Source organism: Cervus canadensis, chromosome 3, assembly GCF_019320065.1.
Source record: "Cervus canadensis isolate Bull #8, Minnesota chromosome 3, ASM1932006v1, whole genome shotgun sequence".
Classification (NCBI taxonomy): Eukaryota; Metazoa; Chordata; class Mammalia; order Artiodactyla; family Cervidae; genus Cervus; species Cervus canadensis.
The window spans coordinates 12455500-12472948 of record NC_057388.1 but is presented as its reverse complement, the minus strand read 5'-3'; the positions used below and the strand labels follow the sequence as shown (position 1 = coordinate 12472948).

At 46.3% G+C, this 17449-nt stretch overlaps 1 protein-coding gene across 2 annotated transcripts in view; it reads left to right on the top strand.

Moving 5' to 3' along the window:
- The first annotated feature begins 5627 nt into the window (after positions 1-5627).
- SLC25A13 (solute carrier family 25 member 13) overlaps positions 5628-17449 on the top strand; it is a 226698-nt gene continuing 214876 nt past the window's right edge. Inside the window, exon 1 of one of the 2 annotated variants that reach the window (XM_043462657.1) lies at positions 5628-5885. In XM_043462657.1, coding sequence (XP_043318592.1) covers positions 5871-5885 — 15 coding nt within the window. In that variant the 5' untranslated portion in view covers positions 5628-5870. The remainder of the gene's footprint in view (positions 5886-17449) is intronic. The other variant, XM_043462658.1, reaches the window with a different exon arrangement.

Below are 17449 nucleotides of genomic sequence, written 5' to 3'. Positions count from 1 at the left end.
TGAAGACCCAGGACTGTGTCTTTTTTCACTTTTGTTTCTGTGTCAGGGTCAAGTCCTTATAATGTAGGGCAGGGAAACTGTTTAACACTAGATTATAAGACTGTGTTGGCAGAGGCAGCGATGGTCACCGTGCATCCCAGGGAGGTATGAATGATGTATATTATCCCATGGATGCTGGTGAGTGACAGCCATGTGCTCAGTCTTACTGAAGAGTTCACTGTGCTCTTGGGACATGGAGCAGTCATTTTACTTTCCGAGCTGAGAGCTTTTGAGGGTACTATGTGTCATCTGTCACCCCAATCTCAATTTAAGATACCTCACCAATAAATCTTCGAGGCTAGGGAGTTGACTTGAAATTGGTCATGTGTATTCATCCCCAAATTTGTAGTGGCTACATCAGATTTTAGAGGCTTTCTTTGCCTCTCACAAAGTTCTGTGTACCTTGAGTACTTGTGAATCTAATTATTTATCACTAAATCGGGGTATCTGGCTATCTGACTGGGACACTATGATGAATTATCTTGTAAAGTTAATACCTGTTATTCCCTTTCCCCAGCAGACCCTTGGTAGTTGCTAGTATGGCCCCTTATTCCCCTCTGGGGTAAACTTCAATGCTTACAACTTTCTATTTGGTGAAACTGAGGGTGCCCCTGTGCTCTGCTGAGGCGGGGGCAGGTGTCCCCGGGCTTGTACACTTGCTCTGCTCTCAGAACCTAGCTGTTCAAGGCCTTGCTCTGAGCATAGGATCTCAAAACTCCGGGATTTGTTTGCAAGCACTCTTACTCAAGGTGTCTTCTATCTCCTCATCCTTACTCTCTTCCTCCCTCCCCTACCTCTAACTCTAAAAATGTTGACACAGCTTTTCTCCTTTGGATCTACTAAGGAGCTAGATCATGTTCATTTCTGACCTACCTTCTGCCCATGCTCAGGAAGGGCTTAGCATGCTTGATTTGACACTCGGCAGGATCCCAAAGACGGATGACTGTAACAGAGGGACTCTGTGTCCTTGAGCTGGTGAGACTCAGCTGCAACCGCAGAACTTGGGAGCTCTTCATTTACCTATTTCATGGTGCTCCTTTCACTGTCACCCCTGTTCTTTACCATCCCTAGCATTACCTTTGCAACATGCCATCCACGCAAAAGATCATTATTATAATTCTCAGCTATATGCCCAAACTTATTGGTAGATGAGGTGCTTTGCAAGCATTCTCACAGGATGCCCTTTCCTGCAGTCTGATCTAGGAACATGCTCATAGGGGGAGTGGAACCTTTTGTTGGCTTGTTTGCTTTTAGTGGAGCTGGGGAAAACCAGATGGTTTAAAGGGCATGGTCAAGGGGCATGTGCAAAGCACCGCCACTCTGAGGAAGGTGAAAGCTCAGAACAGGACACACCGCTCACTCTTCTGAACCCCAGGGCATGAGCTCATGCTGTCAGCCCTTGAGTTTCACCATGGTTTGGGTTGGCTGCTTTCCCAACAGGCCATGTTGGCATCTGGTACAACACGTAGGTGGCTTTGGGCTCTGTATCCGTTTCCTTGAGCTCCCATAATAAAGTTCCACAAACTCAGGGGGCTTCAAACAACATAATTGTATTCTTTCTTGGTTTTGGAGGCTAGAGATCCCAAATTAAGGTGTTGGCAGGGCCATGTGCCCTCTTGAGACTCTGGTTAGCATCTCTTCTAGCTTCTTCTTAGCTTCTGGTGGTGGCTGTTGCCTGCTGGTGTCCCCTGGCTTGCAGCTGCATCACTCTAGTCACCGCCTTTACGTCATGTGGCTCCACCTGGGGTGTGTCTGTGGGTGAAGGGCCCACCGTACCCCAGTATGACCTCATCTTTACTAATTACATCTTCAGTTTCAAAAATAAGTCATTTTCTGAGGTCATGGTGATTAGGACTGGGAGACACACCCATAACAGAGCCCCTTCAGTCAAGATTCAGTGCTAGCTACTTTTAAGTGGTAGGGAAGAGGGTGGTCTGGGGAGAGGGACAAGAATGGCCCGAATCACTTATCAGGAGGGCGGCTGTCAGGACAAGACAAGGCAGCAGGTGCCTGGTCAATTCACACTTCATCCTCTCAGATGATGTTTCCCATTGTTGACAGGTCATGTGGAGGACAGGGAGCCTCCTTCAATATTTCAGGGCTTGTGATAGTTTAATTGTTCAAAAGTCTCATATTTTGAGGAGTTCTAGGAGGGAGAAATCTTAATTGACTGAGTCTGACTCCAACTGTAAATGGAAATACACTTTTATTCATATGTGGTTATATTTGCATCCAGAGTGTGGTAGGTTTGGTAGGCAGAGGAACGGTTTCCCCCAGATGTCCACAGCCTAATCTCTGGAGCCTATGAATGTTACCTTATATGGCAGAGACTCATTTTGCAGATGCTACTGTGTTAAAGATACGGAGGTAGATTATCCTGGCTTATCTGGGTGGATCCCAAATGCCATCATCAGCGTCCTTCCCTGGTGGCTCAGACGGGTAAAGCATCTGCCTGCAATGTGGGAGACCTGGGTTTGAGCCCTGGGCTGGGAAGATCCCCTGGAGGAGGGCATGGCAACCCACTCCAGTATTCTTGCCTGGAGAATCCCAAGGATGGAGGAGCCCGGCGGGCTACAGTCCATGGGGGCATCAAAGAGTCGGAGGCCGCTGAGCGGCTGAGTCCAGCAAGCACAGTGTCCTTATGAGAGGGAGGCAGAGGGAGATTACAGCAGAGGAGGAAAGGTGAGGGAAGCGGGGCTCAGAGGGAGTGAAGAAGGAATTCATTGGGCCTGGACTCCATCTCAGGCCTGTCCATGCTGGTCGTGCACAGCCACCTCTCCAGTGGACTCTGATAAGACCCCCCTCTGGGCAGGGGAATCTTGAAGAGGCCTGTGGGAATGACAATGGAAGGATAAGACCCCCCTCTGGGCAGGGAAGACACTAATCACCCCTGCCTCCGGACAGTATCAGTATCTATCGGAATGTAACCATAGGCTTATTGATTAACTGGTTGGAATGTAACCTTGGGCTTATTGATTACATATAATACATGAATGATGGGGTTATTGTGATTGTATTTACCCTTCCTTTGTAAGCCTCAAGGGATTTGGGTTGGTGGGTTTGGACACCTACACATGGGGTATAAAAGATTTTCACAAATGCTGGTGGGGCCCTTGGCTAAGAGGAGACTCTGCCTTGGGCCCGCCGGTGTAATAAACTGCACTCCACTATCTGCATTGTCCTTCTGAGTGAGTCTGCTTCCCGGAAAGCGTGGCTATAACAGTAGAAGATGTTGGTAAGCTGGCTTTGAAGACAGACGAAGGGACCATGGGCTCCCTGGAAAACGCAAAGAAACAGATACTCCCTTAAACCTTCTGGAGGGAACACAGCCCCTCCACCTTGGTTTAGCCCCTGAAGACTCATTCTGGAATTCTGACCTCCGTAATGGGAAGAGAGTAAACTTGTTACTGTAAACCACCCAGTATGTGTTTGCTTTGTTAAAGCGGACATAAAAAAAATTACACAGGGTATGAGTCCTTGTATTTAAATTTAAAAAAATGACTCTCTACATGAACACATAAAGACATCGTCTTGAAGAAAATAACAGTAATATGGTAACACTGGCTAACACTGATACAAGAAATACGAGTGACTTTGTCATTACTATGATTTTCTGAATTTTCCAAGATCTCCAGAAAACACACCACATTTAAATTTTTTAAAAGTTCACTGTATTATAAACGGAGAGCTTCAGTGATGCCCCTTAAAACAGCATACAGTATACGATGTGATCTTGGTTACATGACGTTGTATTTTCTCTGCACATTTTAAAAACTCTTTGCAGCAGCCAGGACCACCCCTGTGCGTGAGCTGTAGACTCGTCCCCTACTATCCTTTTCTCCATCATTTCTCCTGGTTTTGCTTTTATCTTTATTCTTTAACTCCTTGCCTGGCCTTTCTCTGTTGCCTACTGAACACATTCGAGTTGTTCCAGTCTTTGTTAAACCTCTTGAGAATCTCTTAATCAATCACTCCCTTTTGAAATGTTTGTCTTTTACAGTGTAATTTGTGTATTTCACATACACTCTCCTTACAGACAACAGGCATATACTTCAAAACACTCCTGTATGACTGATGTATTACCTGTTATCTCTGGTGTCTTTCCAACATCTACACCAGGGCCCAATGTGCAAGACAGGGTGACTTCCTTTCTCTATCCTACCCCCATGTATTATCAGTCACCACACTGACTAATTTCACCTCCTATTCCTTCCTCTAGCCCTATCCCATCCCTGGTTTCAAGTCCTCAGTCTGTCTTATCTGAATATCCCAACAGTGTGACCTTACCCCATCCTCCACGCCTCAAGCAGGACCCATCTATACTGTAATCCTGGCCATGCCACCGCCCTTGAAGCCCTTCAGTTAAGGTGCACACCCTTCACCATGGCACCCAGCACCCCCCATGAATGGTCCCAACCCAGACTGTTCTTCCACCAGTTCCACAGCTCCTTACCTTTCATGACCCATCACTTTCATAACTTGTTCTGTTTCCTCAGTCATTTCTGGGCCTCCCTCTCCTCCTTATTTTCTCTGGCTGGAAAACCATCCCCCTCCACTTGACTGGGCTAATTCACAGCCACTTTGGTGCATTCATCTAGGCATCCTCTCCTCTAAGAGGTCTCCCCAGTACTCAGAGGTCCCTTAGTCATTGGGTAAAGGTTGCTGCCTTGATAGGTTATATGGACATTAACTGTTTATGTGCCAGCTTTCCCACTAGCCCTTAAGCTCTTTAAGGGTTGGGACCATCTCTCCAGTCATTTTGGTGTTCCTAGCACCTAACACAGTGCCTGGCAAGTAGCAGGCACTCAAATCAGTGTTAATTAATGAAAATGACTGGTAAAAAAACACTTTTGTTGCTAGGTTATATCCATAATCTACAAAACATTTAAAGCCCTTTTCACTGACCTCCATTGCCTTAACTATAAATTTTGGTAGCAGAAGTAACTGAATGAAACTTTTATAAAGAGAAAGACCTCTGGGGGTTACACATTCTATTTTTACATTAAAATTTAACCTGTTTCTTTCAGTAGGGCCTATTTTGGCGGGGGGTCGGGAGGGGGGGAGGGCGGAGTCTTTGATCTCTGCCACCCTACTATCTAGGGTGGAAATGAAGTGGCCCCAGCACGTATAAGTTCTGTACTTATACATACAGCTGTTTGGTAGATCCACTTAGCTAGATTTGACCTAAAACTAGGCTTGCCAGAGACGTTACTTTTCTATTTCCCATCGACTAGTCAATGCTTCGGGATCTGGGATCTCTTAAATGACGCCCCGCACCTCTCACCCCAGAGCGGAGACCCTCTGAAAGGGAACCTACAGGAACACTTGGATAAACCTGGGACCTAGTGTCGTTCTCAACTTCCCCAGCTGCGTGCCCCGCCTGCGGGTCTGAAGGCCCTGGAGCAGCCCCGGGAGCAGCCGAAGCCAACAGCTTCCCTCGCCAGGCCACCTGCTCCCAAAAGACGGTCGTGAACCCCGCCCCCGCCTGCCGCCCCCGCTGCAGAGGTCGCCCAGCTGGACAGCGCAGCCGGGGTCACGTGCGCGGGGCCAGTCCACCGCCCCCAGACCCGGGCCCGCCCCGCAGCAGGGCAGAGGCCGTCCGGATCACGCGCGCCCCGGCGGCCCCGGCCAGGCCCAGCCAATGGGCTGGCGGCGCCCGCATGACCCGCGCCGGCAGGAGGGCGTGGGGAGGCAGGCCGGGCGCGCACGCTGCCGGGCTGTACCGCCGCCCTCGCCGCCGTCGGGACGGGAAGTGAGCTGCCCAGGTCCGCAGCGCCGGCGAGCAGTGAGAGCGTCCTGCAGCCCGCAGCTGCCGGCACCCAGGGCGAAGCATGGCGGCCGCCAAGGTAAGCGTCGGCCGGGGGCCGCGAGGGGCCCTGGTTCACGTGCTCGGTTGGTGCAACAGAGAAAGGAAACAGAAAGGGGCGCGCGGCGGCTGTTCCACCTTGCAGCAGCGGGAGGAGGGAGGTAGCCGTCCCTCCTGGGCCACACAAGCGGCGATTGCTGGGCCCAGGGCCCGGGGGCCCGACCTTGCAGCGGAAACTTTGCCGGCTGGACCCTCCCACTTGGCCGGGACTGGGAGTGGGTGCCTGGCGGGCGCGCGGCGGGCTGAGCCAAGGCCGGTGAAGAGGAGCGGGCGCGATGGCGTCCTGGGGTGGGAGAGGGCTCTGGGTCAGCAGGTCCCCTCGGCCACCCCAGCGCGCTCCTGCTCGTGACCCCGGTTGCTGTTGACCGGAGCTGCTTCCCGGGGCCACCGCCGGCGCCAAAGCCTGATCCTATTAGGTTTCAAAGGCTCCGCCCTCCCGCGGGTGGGGAAGTCACCTTGACTTCCGTTCTGGAGACTGTTGGAGCTGGCCAGCGCGCGTGTGCGTAAAAACTCCGGAGTACCTCCCCGCCCCACGCCCCCACTTCTCATCCTTCTCTCTGCTCTGAGCATCTGACAACACTTAACACACCGGCCTCTGAGCGTTTGAGAGGCTTCTTTATAGAAATGACAAAACAGATTGTCCTGGGAGCCTGTAACTCCTGTGAAGTTCTACTTAAAAGGAGTTCTGCGTAATGGGACTCATTCACTAGCCCAGAGGAAAGGCAGCTCCGACAGCTTGACCTTTCCTCTTTCACCGTTTCTTGAAACCTGGGCACCATTTCAGTCTCTTTGGACTCCATTTCAACTTTTTTTGGCAGAATACCATATTTAGTCCCAATCACTTGACTCATTGGAATTTATTGCTTTTAATTTTAAGTTCATGAAGGCAGCCCTTTAATCAAGCCTATACAACTTCCTAGCTCATTTTAAGTGTCGTGAACTTAAATATACCCAACATTTCAGACATTTGTCCTTAATCAAAACTCTGTGATAACCCTCAAGAGGAAAACATGGCCAACACATCATATTCCTATTTATTCGCGCAAACTAATCACATTTGCAATGGAAATTGTAAGCAGACAAATATATTTAAATGCTGTTCCATGACTTAAGTTTCTCCAGGCCTCCCAAAATCTGCAGGTTTTTCGGTGTTTCTAGAGTATGTGGCCTATGTGGCCCTTTTCTTTTCTGTAATTACTCCAGGTTCCATCCTAAGAAGGGCACTCTGAGTATACATGAGCAGACACATGTTCATATACAACTGTTTTAGGCAGATTCTCTGAGAATCACTGGAATTCATTTTTGGAGCCTACATTTACCCCTTTCCAACCTAACAACTTGTGACCTTTTCTTTGCATTAAATTTACATGCAATCAGAGTACAAGGGAACAATTATGTTCCCTTCAGGTGACTTCTTTCAGCAGAGTGGGTGGGAGTAGATACCCAAACTTTACTATTTTTACATCTGTAGATGAATTAAATAATTTTACTTAATTTGGAGATAGAGTGAGGAACTTAAATGGAGGAGTAGGCATGTAAGTGGAGTATAATACTGATTAACTAGTATGAAATAAAATAAATGACCTGGAAACAGGCTTAACTTTTGGGTTGTATTTTTATTAAACTGTCACATCATATCAATAAGGGCAGTTGAATTTTAGCCAAGTAGTGAGAGTCAGGGAAATGAGACATTTCAGTTTTACTCTTTGGGAACTTGTGTTTTTATTTATTTATTCATCTAAACTTGCCTCTTTCCAGGATTTCTTATGGCTGACATCATATATACATATATTTATAAACCAACAAGACATGTCAAAATCAAGTCAGAGTAGATGAGAAAAACAGAAAGAAGGCAAAGTAAGATGAAACAAGGACTAAGGTTAAGCTAGAATAAGGATGTAGGTACTTGCTAGAGGCGACTGAACCTTCTAGCAGCCAAAACAAAGAGGAAGTGAGGTCAGTTATTTGGGAGAGGTCCTCTTTTTCTGCTCTCTGAGGCAGTTTCTCCCCATCTCTTTTTATAAGCAGTGTGCAAACTGTGTTCATAACTACCTCATAACCACAGATACAAGTGTGTGGATCCCATAAGGCCATTTCTTATAGTGTCTCTCATTCTAGCGCAAGGGCGGTGCAGTAAATGTAGTCTTTGTGTTGTGTGTGTGAGTCGCTCAGTCGTTTCTGACTCTGCAACCCCATGGACTGTAGCCTGCCAGGCTCCTCTGTCATGGGATTCTCCAGGCAAGAATACTGGAGTGGGTTGCCATTCCCTTCTCCAGGAGATCTTCCCAACCCAGGCATCGAATCTGGGTCTCCTGCATTGCAGGCAGACTCTTTACCATCTGAGCCACTAGGGAGGCCTAAATGTAGTCTTCAAAGGCCTCCAGATGAGCTGTGCTGGTCCACGATAGTCCAGGAATGCCCCTTACTTATTACCTTTGGACGCTCCCTGATTTTGTTCACTACTAGGCAGTGCTGTGAAGCCTGAGTTAAAGGCCATGCTCTTTGCTTTCTTGTGGAACACAGATATTCCATATTGAGCACAAATCCATAGACTCAGCAATCTTATCTAGGGATAGGGTTGACATCCCCTCTTAAAACTTGAGGAGCCTGACTAGGGAGAGAATCTCATCTCAATGGAGTGTCTAAGAAATTGGGCCCAGAATCTGAAACTCAATACTTGTAGGTGAATTCCAGCACTCACGGTGGTGAATCATTTGAATATTTAAGCAAATTTGATATTTTCTGGATGAATTTAGCCACACCTAGCAATTTGTTGATCTCCTTACCACTTACTTATTCTTAATTTTTTTGGTTATTGGCCCAAGTAAGAATAGTGCCCTAACAAGAGTTAATAGGAGCATCATAGAAGGAGCCTGTTTCCCTCCAGGGTGGGGGGTGGAGAGGGGAGGTCTTCTCCAAGGTAGGGGTGGTTCAGAAGGAGTGGTTGGAGGAAGAGGGAAGATCACATCAGGGATGGGAAACAGCAGCTGAAAGAGAAGTGAGAGCACCTGCTGCATTTAGGGGATAACAGGTAATAAAATAAATAGAGTAGCTGACACTGTTTACTAGATGTGAGATTCAGTTCTTTAAAAAAAAAAATTCATTATTTATTTTTGTCTGTACTGGGTCTTTGTTGCTACACTTGGGCTTTCTCTAGTTTCCGTGAACGGGGGCTACTCTTCGAGGTGCATGGGCTTCTCACTGCACTGGCTTCTCTTGTGGCAGGGCATGGGCACTAGGGCATGTTGGTTTTAGTTGTGGCGCGAGGGCTTAGTTGCTGTGAGATGTGTAAGATTCCTGCACCAGGGATGGTACCAGTGTCTCCTGCATTGACAGGTTGGATTCTTAACCACAAGAGAAGCCCAAGATTCAGTATTAAGTGAGGTAATAATGAAAAGCATTATTAAATGAGTCAATAAGACAATAATAAGCATTAACAAGACTGTTACTAATAAGCATTAATGGGCTTCTCTGGTAGCTCAGCTGGTAGAGAATCCACCTGCAATGCAGGAGACCCCTGTTCAATTCCTTGGGAGGATCCCCTGGAGAAGAGATAGGCTACCAACTTCAATATTCTTGGGCTTCCCTGGTGTCTCAACTGGTAAAAAATCCGCCTGCAGTGCGGGAGACCTGGGTTCAATCCCTGGGCTGGGAAGATCCCCTGGAGGAGGGCATGGCAACCCACTCCAGTATTCTTGCCTGGAGAATCCCTTGGACAGAGGAGCCAGGAGGGCTATAGTCCACGAGGTTGCAATGAGTCAGACACGACTGAGCGACTAAGCACAATACCTATTATATAAGCATTAATAAAATTGTTAAAGACCTTTAATATTCTTATATGAGTTATAAATTATCATTTCTAGTTTATAGACGAACACTCTGGACACCAAGGGATGATATAAGTGGCCTAAGACCTGAGAATTAAAAAGGAGCTGGGGTTCAAATCAGCCAGCCTGACTCCAGAGTCTGTGCTCTTAGCCTGTCCACCAGATTGTCTGCCTGGTAGTTTAGCATACTGGAGAGTAGAGTTTATGGGCAGGGGAGATGACTTGGGAGGGGAAATTAGATGCCTCTTTTTTCTTCAGACTTTTGTTTTGGTCTTGTAACTGTAAACCAGACTTTTATTTTTGAGAACCACTTCCACAGTGCTTACTGTGTGCCAGGCACTTTCCCAAGCAGTTTACAAATAATAATTCCGTTATTCTTCATAATATCAAGCAGTAGCTGTGGTCTGCTTTTGTCCTCATTTTACAGGTGAGAAAACTGAGTTGCAGAGAGGTTAAGTAGTTTCCTCATGGTTGTAGAGAGAATAAGCACTGCAGCTTGGATTTGAAACCTTGCATTCTGTGCTCAGAGTCTCTGCCTCACCTTCTTAGGCCTTAAAAAGAGTTCCGTTTGCATATGAGAATTCACATACTAACAATTATGGACTTATGTATCTTCCCAATCCAGTGGTTTGTATCTATAGAATGCGTTGGCACTCCGTATATGCTTGATGGGTTTCCCAGGTGGTGCTAGTGGTAAAGAACCCGCCTGCCAATGCAGGAGACAAAAAAGATGGGGGTTCGATACCTGTGTTGGGAAGATCCCCCGGAGGAGGGCATGGCAACCCACTCCAGCATTCTTGCCCGGAGAATCCCATGGACAGAGGAGCCTGGCAGGCTACAGTCCAGTTGCAAAGAGTTGGAGATGACTGAAATGAGTTAGCATGCATGCACACACATATGCTTGATATTTAAGTGGCTTTCGAACAAGATTGCACAGGTCGGAAACTGTCATGTGCCTTTTTTAAAAACAGCTTTGCTGAGACATAGGTCATAGGCTGTACAATCACCCGTTTAAAGTGTACGTGTCAGTGGTGTTTTGCATGTTCACAGAGTTGCGCGGCTATCACCTCTTAATTGACCAGGTAGAAATTTTAATCCATTGTTCACTAGTTAGGACTTGGGCTATATATTTGGCCTCCGTGTTTTTCATGCTTCTCATCGATAGTAACACCTTCTTCCAAGACTGGTTATTGAGGATAAACTGTGATTGAGTTTATTAAGGATATTCTTCAGGTTGAAGGTTTTCTTTCCCTTATGGTAAAAACTGCTCGGTATTTGGTGGTATGATACTGTTATGATAAAACAGACCAGTTTTTGTGCTGGGCAGGAAGGAAAGAATGTGTGAGTTGTTTTTATGCTGCCATGATGTTGGTAAGTTTCTGTCTGTGCTTCCACCGATGTTTGGATTTAGGGTTTTTTAAATTGATGTCGCTGGATTGGCCTTGGGTTTACATAACACAGCGTTCCTTACCCCTCCCTTCATTAATCCTGTTCCCTTTTACCAGATGAAGAAATGGAGTCCTAGGAAGGGCTGTGATTGGTCCTGTAATTGAAACTCCTTTGCTTTTTGCACTGTTGTAGACCGGGGTCCCAGTGCATTGTCGTCCTCTGTATGGGGATAACAGTGCTGGTCCCTGGGTCTCACCTAGAGGTTCTGATTCAGTTGCACTTAGGTGTGGCCTGAACCCCAAGGTTTTTGAATGCTCTCCAAGTGAATCAGATGTGCTTCTGAGGTTGCCAGCCACAGCTCTAGGCTGTTTTTCCTGCTCTTTGCTTCAGTCGATCCTCTGGTGGTTCCTTGGAATAAGGAAGGAATGCAGTGAGAAATGTAAATCCCTAATCCCTAGTGTGTCATTTCAGAGGAGGGATATACGGGGATCCCTACAAGTTCTTTCTTGACAAGCTCTTTGCAGTCCTGCCCCATTTCACCTTCGTGCTTAGGCATCAAGTTTATATAGTTTGTAATTATCCTAGAATATAGGTTTTATCACCAAACTGGTGGAAAGCTTTTGTCTCCGCTGAAGTCTTGGTGGCTTGCTTTATCAGTGTAGCTGCTTGTAGGGGAAATGTCGCAGAGGACTGTAAGGCTGGTCTTGCAGCCTTTTCTGTGGCTGACCTAGTTGGGTGCCCACGTCTTGTCCATGTTGGGTCACAGGGCTTTACAAGTGTTGTTTAGCATATAGAGAGGGTAAGGAGAGGGTTGGGAAGTGTTGAAAGCCAGTGTGCAGGGTAAGAAAATCCAGCCGGTCTTCTTGGATATCGAGTTCTTTTGTTAGGTTGCTGGAGGAACTCTTGACTCCTCCTGCCTCTTTGACCTTTTGTCCTGGGAGCAGCCTCTGCTTTTGTTGAGTTACATGGAAGCATTCCTTCCTGAGTTTCCCACTGTCCGTGAGGCTTATGTCTGCGGAGCATGGTCCAGTCCTACTCCCCCTGCTTGGCATTTGCTGCCTCATAAGCGCCTATCCTTCCCGCCGTGTTTTCTTGGATGCCTTTGGGTGGGTCTCGGAACAGAGGCATGTGCGAACCTGCTGGTGTTCTTGCTTCTTGGGAGTAAGGAGGACATGCCCTCGTCACAGTGATGTAATTCCCTTGGCACAGTACTGAATAGCAACTGAGCAAACCCTGTTTTTCATGCCCATTTTACCAGACCCTCTTGTTGGGTCAAGTCGACCCCATCAATGGTGGCTCTGGTCTCCTAGCTCAGAATTATCCCCAGTGACTAACTTGTAGAGTGGTGGTCTGGTTTGTTGTTTGGAAACGTTTAAAAGATAAGAGTACTCATGCTTACCATTTCCTTTGGAAGTTTGCTGTGTGGTTGCATGAGTGAAAATAGGCCTGGATGGTTCCCTTTGACTTTAGGTGCTGACAACATAGCAAAGTTGGCAGTGTTGAAATTCTTAGCAATTCAACCTAAATAAACCACTCTATTTAATGACTGTTATTAGGCTAGTAGCTTTGTCTTGATTTCCACATGTACTCACAGTTTCCACATGTTTTCCCTGAAACCTGTTGACTTGATATGAAAGTCAGATATTTCAAGATCCACTTACTGTTTTATGGTAAAATATCTTTTGCATAAGATGGTACAATTTGTAAGAAAATTGTCTAAGTAAGTGTAGGGGAAGAGAAAGTTTCCCTCCATTCTGTTAGGGTTCCTGGCTGGAACTAAAAATCAAAGTGACAAGGACAGATGAACCAAAAACAAAGCATACACATTTTGTTGAATTTTTGTGTGTACCTGAGAACCTGCACAAGAAGTGAAAGTGACCAGAGTAGGAAGCTTTAAAATCTTTTGGACAGTGAAAAATAAATTTGTAAAGAGGTGACAAGACAAAGGGGTTTGTGCTCGGGGTAGGAAATGGTGAAGAAGTAACTGGGAAGATAAGGGCGAGTTTAACAAGGGTTGTCTGTGTGCATTTCTCAGCCCTAACTTGCCCATCTTTGGTGAGGAGATTGTCTTCCCTCCTCCTGGCACGGGGATGGTCCTCTCTGCAGGGGAGTTTATGACCTGTTTCAGGAAAGAAGGTGGGGTTGGGAGGACGGTCAGAGCGACCTTCCCCTTTCTGCTGTTTTCTGAAACTCCTTCAGCTTGAGATACTGAATGCACCACATTTTGAGGACGCATGTCCTGAATGTTGTCATAAGTCTGATTTGAACGGGGTTTTTAGACCTAAGTGCACATTTAGTAGCTTTTCTGAGTCTGACATGATTTGTATTTGTCCGACCCCGGGCACGGTTGTAGTCTGAGATGCGGAGAAGCCCCAGCTGCTCAGTCAGCACCACTATCTCATGTGGGAAAAGCATCAAGAACTTTTTTTAATCAGTAGCTCTGGTTGAGTGAGAGAGCTTTGGACTGGAAGGCAGGAAAACCTAGGTTACAAGTCCAGTGCTTCGACTGATGGTAAGAACATAAAGCCTGACTTCTCTGGGGCTCAGGGTCCCCCCTGTGGAAAACAGGGCCTGTGATGAGCAAATGAAATATAATGTGGGAAAGCATTTGAGGACTATGAGCTGCTGTAGAACTGCCAAGTAATATCTGCTGGAGACTGTGGGACATTTCCACCTAACCGAATACTGGGGACATATTCACAGATATTACTTGGGTCTTCCAAAGAATCCCCCTGCCAATGCAAGAGACCTGGGTTCAATCCCTGGGTTGGGAAGATACCCTGGAGAAGGAAATGGCAACCCTTTATAGTGTTCTTGCCTGGGAAATCCCATGGACAGAAGAGCCTGGTGGATTACAGCCCATGGGGTTGGAAAGAGTCAGACACGACTGACTGAGCACACGAACAGGTATATTTGACCTACTTGCACAGAAGATGGTGTGCTTCCTTAAGCTCATGGTTTACTAAGTAGTCATCTAGTAGTGGCTAGGCAGTCTGTCTGCTTCAATAACCAAATTCTCTTTAGTGGTCTTCCTGGAGCCTGGCAACTGGAAGTTTATGGTCCAAGGATGAGGAGCATTGGTTTTACGCAGGAGCGTGTTAGAATTGCAGCATCTACACACTCATCCCAGGGACAAAGACCCTGTGGCTTCAGGATCTGCATTTTAAATAGCTCCCAGGTCTGGAACTCTTGTCACTGTGTGATTAAATGTAGCTGCCTTTCTGAACTAAGGGTACAGTGTCTTTCCATTTGGTTGTAAATCAATGCAATTTTTGCAGAATTAAATCCATAGTGATAAAACCCAGTATAAAATTTTGGGTTCTTTGGGCTAATTTCGACTCCACTGGTGCTAGTGTATTATTTTAGAACACGTCTCTGATTTATTATTTAAAGGTTATCAGTCAATCAGTCAGTAAAAGCCGCTCAGTGGTGTCCGACTCTTTGCAACCCCATGGACTGTAGGATTTCCCAGGCAAGCATACTGAAGTGGGTTGCCATTTCCTCCTCCAGGAGATCTTCCCAACCCAGGGATTGAAACCAGGTCTTCTACATTGAATTCTTGACCATCTGAGCCACCAGGGAAGCCTATTTAAGGGTTATAACCTTCTCCATTTCTTTGCTGCCTACTTGTACTTAAAGTCCTTGAAAATAAATTTATGCCCATTCTATTTTTGACATTCTCTTCTAAGAGTCACCAGTGATCTCTGTTCTGAAACTGTTGGCATGTTCTCCTTTATTTGTGACCTCACAGGATCGTGACCTGCTCTTTCCTTCCTGGGACGCCTTCTGTCAGCTTTCATGATGTGCCCTCTCCTGGTTGGCCCCTTAGCTTATACAGGTCCCTTCTCCTTGGCCAGCTTCTTTTTGTCCTTCTGCTCCCCTTGACTCCCCCACTCTGAAATGCTGGTGTCCCCCAGGCCTCGACCTGACAACTCATGTTCCACGGCAGCTCTCTCAAGCACCAGCCTTGCATTTTTGGCTTTTTGTTGGAAATCTCAACTTGTCTGTCTCAGAGATATTCCAGACTCTGTTTATTAGAATTGAATTCATCTTCTTGATCACTCCTCACCTGTAGCTGCAGTTTAGCTTTCCTACTAGTTAAAATTTCTGGTTAGTTCACTCAGTACCTTTGTGGGCAGCCAGGAGAGACTCCATTGGTGGGAACCTGGACACGGGCAAAGAGATGGGTCAGTTAGACCTTTCTGGGTCCCTGGAGCAGGTGTGTCTCATCTCCTCCATTTTTTAGCTTCAGATCCTCATTCCTTTTTAGCTCCAGCACTGCCTTAGCTCTAAGCTGATTTTGCCTTTGGTCTCTTCCCTGCACTTTTCTCTCCACTCTGGAGTGCCTGAAACTGTCAAGGAAGTTTCTAAAATTGGCTCATGTATCCATGTTGAGAGCAGTCCTGCGTTCATGGGTACAGTGCTTGACAGTTTTTTTAAAAATGCATTCAAGTGTGTTATTGATTGCAACTATTTGCCACCTCCTATACTGATTGCTGGGTTTTGCTAAACAAGTAAGCTATTGGACTTGTTTTCAGGACTTCACAGTTTACAGAGATTAAAATGACCAAATAATGTGAAGACCCAAGCTTCATTATTTGATCTTTATCATCTACAAGATGATAGGGAAGGTGTTACCTCATCTGAGAAAGGTTAGTTTCAGAAGGGTTGTGCAAATAGCAGTGACAACAGCAGCTGACCAAAGCCAAACACTGTTGTAGGCACTTCGTGTGTGAAGTCGTGTAGTCTGCAGAGCAGTCCCCGGCATGGGAGTGCCATTATTGTCTCCATTGCCCCGTGGGGCAGCTCATCTGTGCAGAATGGTGAAGTCTCGAGGCACAGAGAGGTTCAGTGAGTTGCCCCAGGTCACACAGCTTTCAAGCTCAGAGCTGTGGCTTGCACACAGGCAGCCTGGCCTCTCAAGGCACATAGCGACTGCACTGCCTGGCCCTCTTGAGTTTACCTGGCTGCACAGGGTGGCTTCATTATGTCCTGAGAATAGAAACGCAGTCTCGTTAGCCAGATTCTGCCTCCTGGGTCTTGGCCCTTGTCTGACTTTTCCAGTGTTAGCTCATGCTCATTCCCTTCTCATACCCTTCACAGCGGTTTGTATTATAAATGGGACATGTCCAACCCCTGTTCAGATTCCCTGCCATAAAGCTGTGGCAACAGTGTAGCAGGAAAAAAAAAGGGGCGGGGGAGCCTGTTTGTTGGTTTAATTTAGAGCTCAGTCAGAAGCAGGAATGTTCCTTGTCCTCCTTTTACATTGGTGGGCAGATTTTGTTGTTTTTGTTTTTTTTTAGTTCTTTCCTTCAGTTTTAGGGAAAAGCGGTCTTAATTGTGTTTTCTCTTTCCTTGAAGTGTCTGTAAGGATGATAAAACCCATGCCCTAGTTTTCACAGTTGGTTTGTCCCGACCAAGATTCAGACACAGTCTGCACATCGCATTTGGTTGATATGTCTTTTAACTCTTGTGAGTCTATAGGTTTGGCTCCCCATCTTTTTGTGTGCCTGCTTGCAGTTTATTTGATGAGTGACTTGGGTCATCTTTCCTGTAGTTTCCCACAGTTTGGACTTTGCTGACTGAACCCCGCCCCCCCCTCCCCGCCCCAGTGTTCCTTTGTCCCCAGTGTTCCTGACAATTGATAGTTAGATGTGGACGCTTGATTGAGTTTAAGGTTTTATTTATTTTTATTTTTTGTTTTTGGCTAGAATACTTCCTAGGTGGTTGCTGGCTGTCTCTCTCAGGTTACTGGACCCTTGGTATTGGATACACACATCAGGAGGCACATAATTCCTGGTTATTCGTCCGTTGTTATGTTTGGTGAGTGGGTTTGGATACTGCCTTCCTGATCCACCAGCATTTTGCATAATGGTTTCTTTTAGTTGGCTAGGTTTTAATATTCACACTTATTCTTTCTGGTGCATTGTGTTTTTTCATCTTCTAAACACACACACGTGTGCCTGTGTGTTTGTATACACGTATATATATGTACACATCATGTATAGTACAATGAGTGTGTCTCACAGCTAAAACAAATGGTGGCTACTAAAATCAATTGGATATTAATTAAGGGGTATGGAGTTTGTGTTCGGGATGATGAAATGGATATGCTGACGATTGTACATTGTGAATGTGCTCATTGCCACTGAATTGTACACCTGAAATGTTAATTTTTATGGATTTTATAACTATAAAAACAGATCAGTTGAAAATGGATTGTAGTATACTGACTTTTTAAAAAAGCCCATCATTCCATGACAATTATTCTTCCTCAAGAAGGGTCAAAGTGAGATGGAGGTGGGGAGGTGAAGTTCTTATTTTCTGA